Raw genomic sequence first — 1,791 nt, 5'->3', positions numbered from 1 at the left:
CTCGTCATCGATTCATTCAGGGCAGAAGAAGAGTCACGTGACGCCTTAACGCCTCCTTTAATGAGAACAGAGTCTGAAGCAGGAAGCTGAACCTCCTTCATGATACCTGTGGACTCTGCTGGAGCTTTGGTTCATGTGGAGCCGCTACACAGAGAAGGTCTGGATCTGTTGAACTGGCTTCGTAGTTCAACCCTCTGGTCATTAAAAAATAACTAAGCGACTGAACAAGGAGACGAGTGAGGGAGGCCACAGACTCCTACGACTCCTCTGGAGGAGTTTCCAGCTTCAGAGACTGTTCATCCATCTTCACCATCAAAGCTTTATGGGAGCCAAAGAGAAAGACTCTGTTGGAAAAAGCTCAGATTAAATGTGGACTGGAGGTCACCAGAAGACATGTGGAGGCTCTGAAGGCGTGTGAAGGTAGAGGGTGAATGGATGCAGCAGAGCGTAGAGAAATCCTGGAGGACAACCTGATGCAGTCTGCAGGAGAACTGAGACGTGGAGAAGACTTGGTTTCCATCAATGAGCCAAAGCTCCACAGAAATGGCTTGAAGACATCAAGGTGAAGTTCTGGAGGCCCAGTCCGAGTCCAGACCTTGGTCCAGCTGAGAATCAGAGTCTGGGCCTGAAAAGTTCTGTTCCTTCGTGATCCCTGTGGAACCTGACAGAGTCTGAACAGTTTCATCAGAACAATGAGGTGAAGCTGCAGCGTCCAGATGTTCAGACTGATGGAGACCAACAGGACCAGCTGAAGGTCCATCTCCTGAACACTGATGAAGCTCTGATTGTAAATTAATTAAAACACATGATTTAGTAGAACTCTGTTTTCACTTTGACACGAAAGATATTTTTTATAAAGTCTATCAAAAAGCCTGATTAAACGGACTGATGTGGATTCAGTGGGACAAGGCAGCGAGGAGGAGAACGTCCAGGAAGTGAATCCTGTCAACCGACACACACACTCCATACATATCTATATCTATATGTGTGTGTGGGATGAGTGAAGTGTTCCTGATGCTGATATATACTCACTCACAGACAGAGAGGATGTGAGCTGCAGCTTCTTGCAGCAGCTAAACCACAGCAACAGCTGGCAGGCAAGGAATTAATCTTGTGTGTTATTAAAAGATTAGATAATGGCTTATTTATGTGGGGGCAGGAGGGGCAGGAGGGGCAGGAGGGGCAGGATGGAGGGAGCAGATGAAAGCCACAGAAAAACAAGAAATGTCAGAACGAGGAGGCGGGTACGTACGGGGCGGAGCGTCCACGCCTCCCAGGACGGCGAGTCGAGCCGACATCAGGCCCAGACCCAGATAGCTGCAGACAGAACAGGTGATGGATCAGCCCATGATCAGCTCTGTGACCATGAACTTCACTGAAACACGTCGTGGTAAAGGTGAAGTGACAGAATGACCAAAGGATGGAGCGGATCGATCAGTGTGTCAGGACAGCTGCTGGTACCGGGACAGAGACCCGGTTCTACCACTATTACAAATACTTCACAAAACTTAAAGCAACAAAAACAAAAATGTCATCAAACATGTAAATCTTTACCTGCAGTAAAGAAAACACCATAAAGGACAGAACAGGATGAGAATAAACACATGAAGGTGGCGCAGAACCAAACAGAACCAACATATGAATCCGGACCGCACCCTGACTGCAGCCCACAGAACCGACACTGGACATGACGGACGGGACGGGACGCAGCAGCAAGTCAGTGATGCAGATAAAACAGTGGCATGGACATAAATCCACTGGACAGAGGGCAATAGACATAAACCCTAACCC

At 48.1% G+C, this 1,791-nt stretch overlaps 1 protein-coding gene across 1 annotated transcript in view; it reads right to left on the bottom strand.

The window, feature by feature from the left end:
- entpd6 (ectonucleoside triphosphate diphosphohydrolase 6) overlaps positions 1 to 1,791 on the bottom strand; it is a 25,365-nt gene that overhangs the window by 5,095 nt on the left and 18,479 nt on the right. The window contains exon 8 of the mRNA XM_008298313.1: positions 1,253 to 1,317. Within this exon, the coding sequence (XP_008296535.1) occupies positions 1,253 to 1,317 (65 nt within the window). The remainder of the gene's footprint in view (positions 1 to 1,252; positions 1,318 to 1,791) is intronic.

This window comes from Stegastes partitus, unplaced genomic scaffold (assembly GCF_000690725.1).
Source record: "Stegastes partitus isolate 25-593 unplaced genomic scaffold, Stegastes_partitus-1.0.2 Scaffold1304, whole genome shotgun sequence".
NCBI lineage: Eukaryota > Metazoa > Chordata > Actinopteri > Pomacentridae > Stegastes > Stegastes partitus.
Note: the sequence above shows the minus strand (reverse complement) of the source record. Positions and strands in the feature narration are given on the sequence as shown.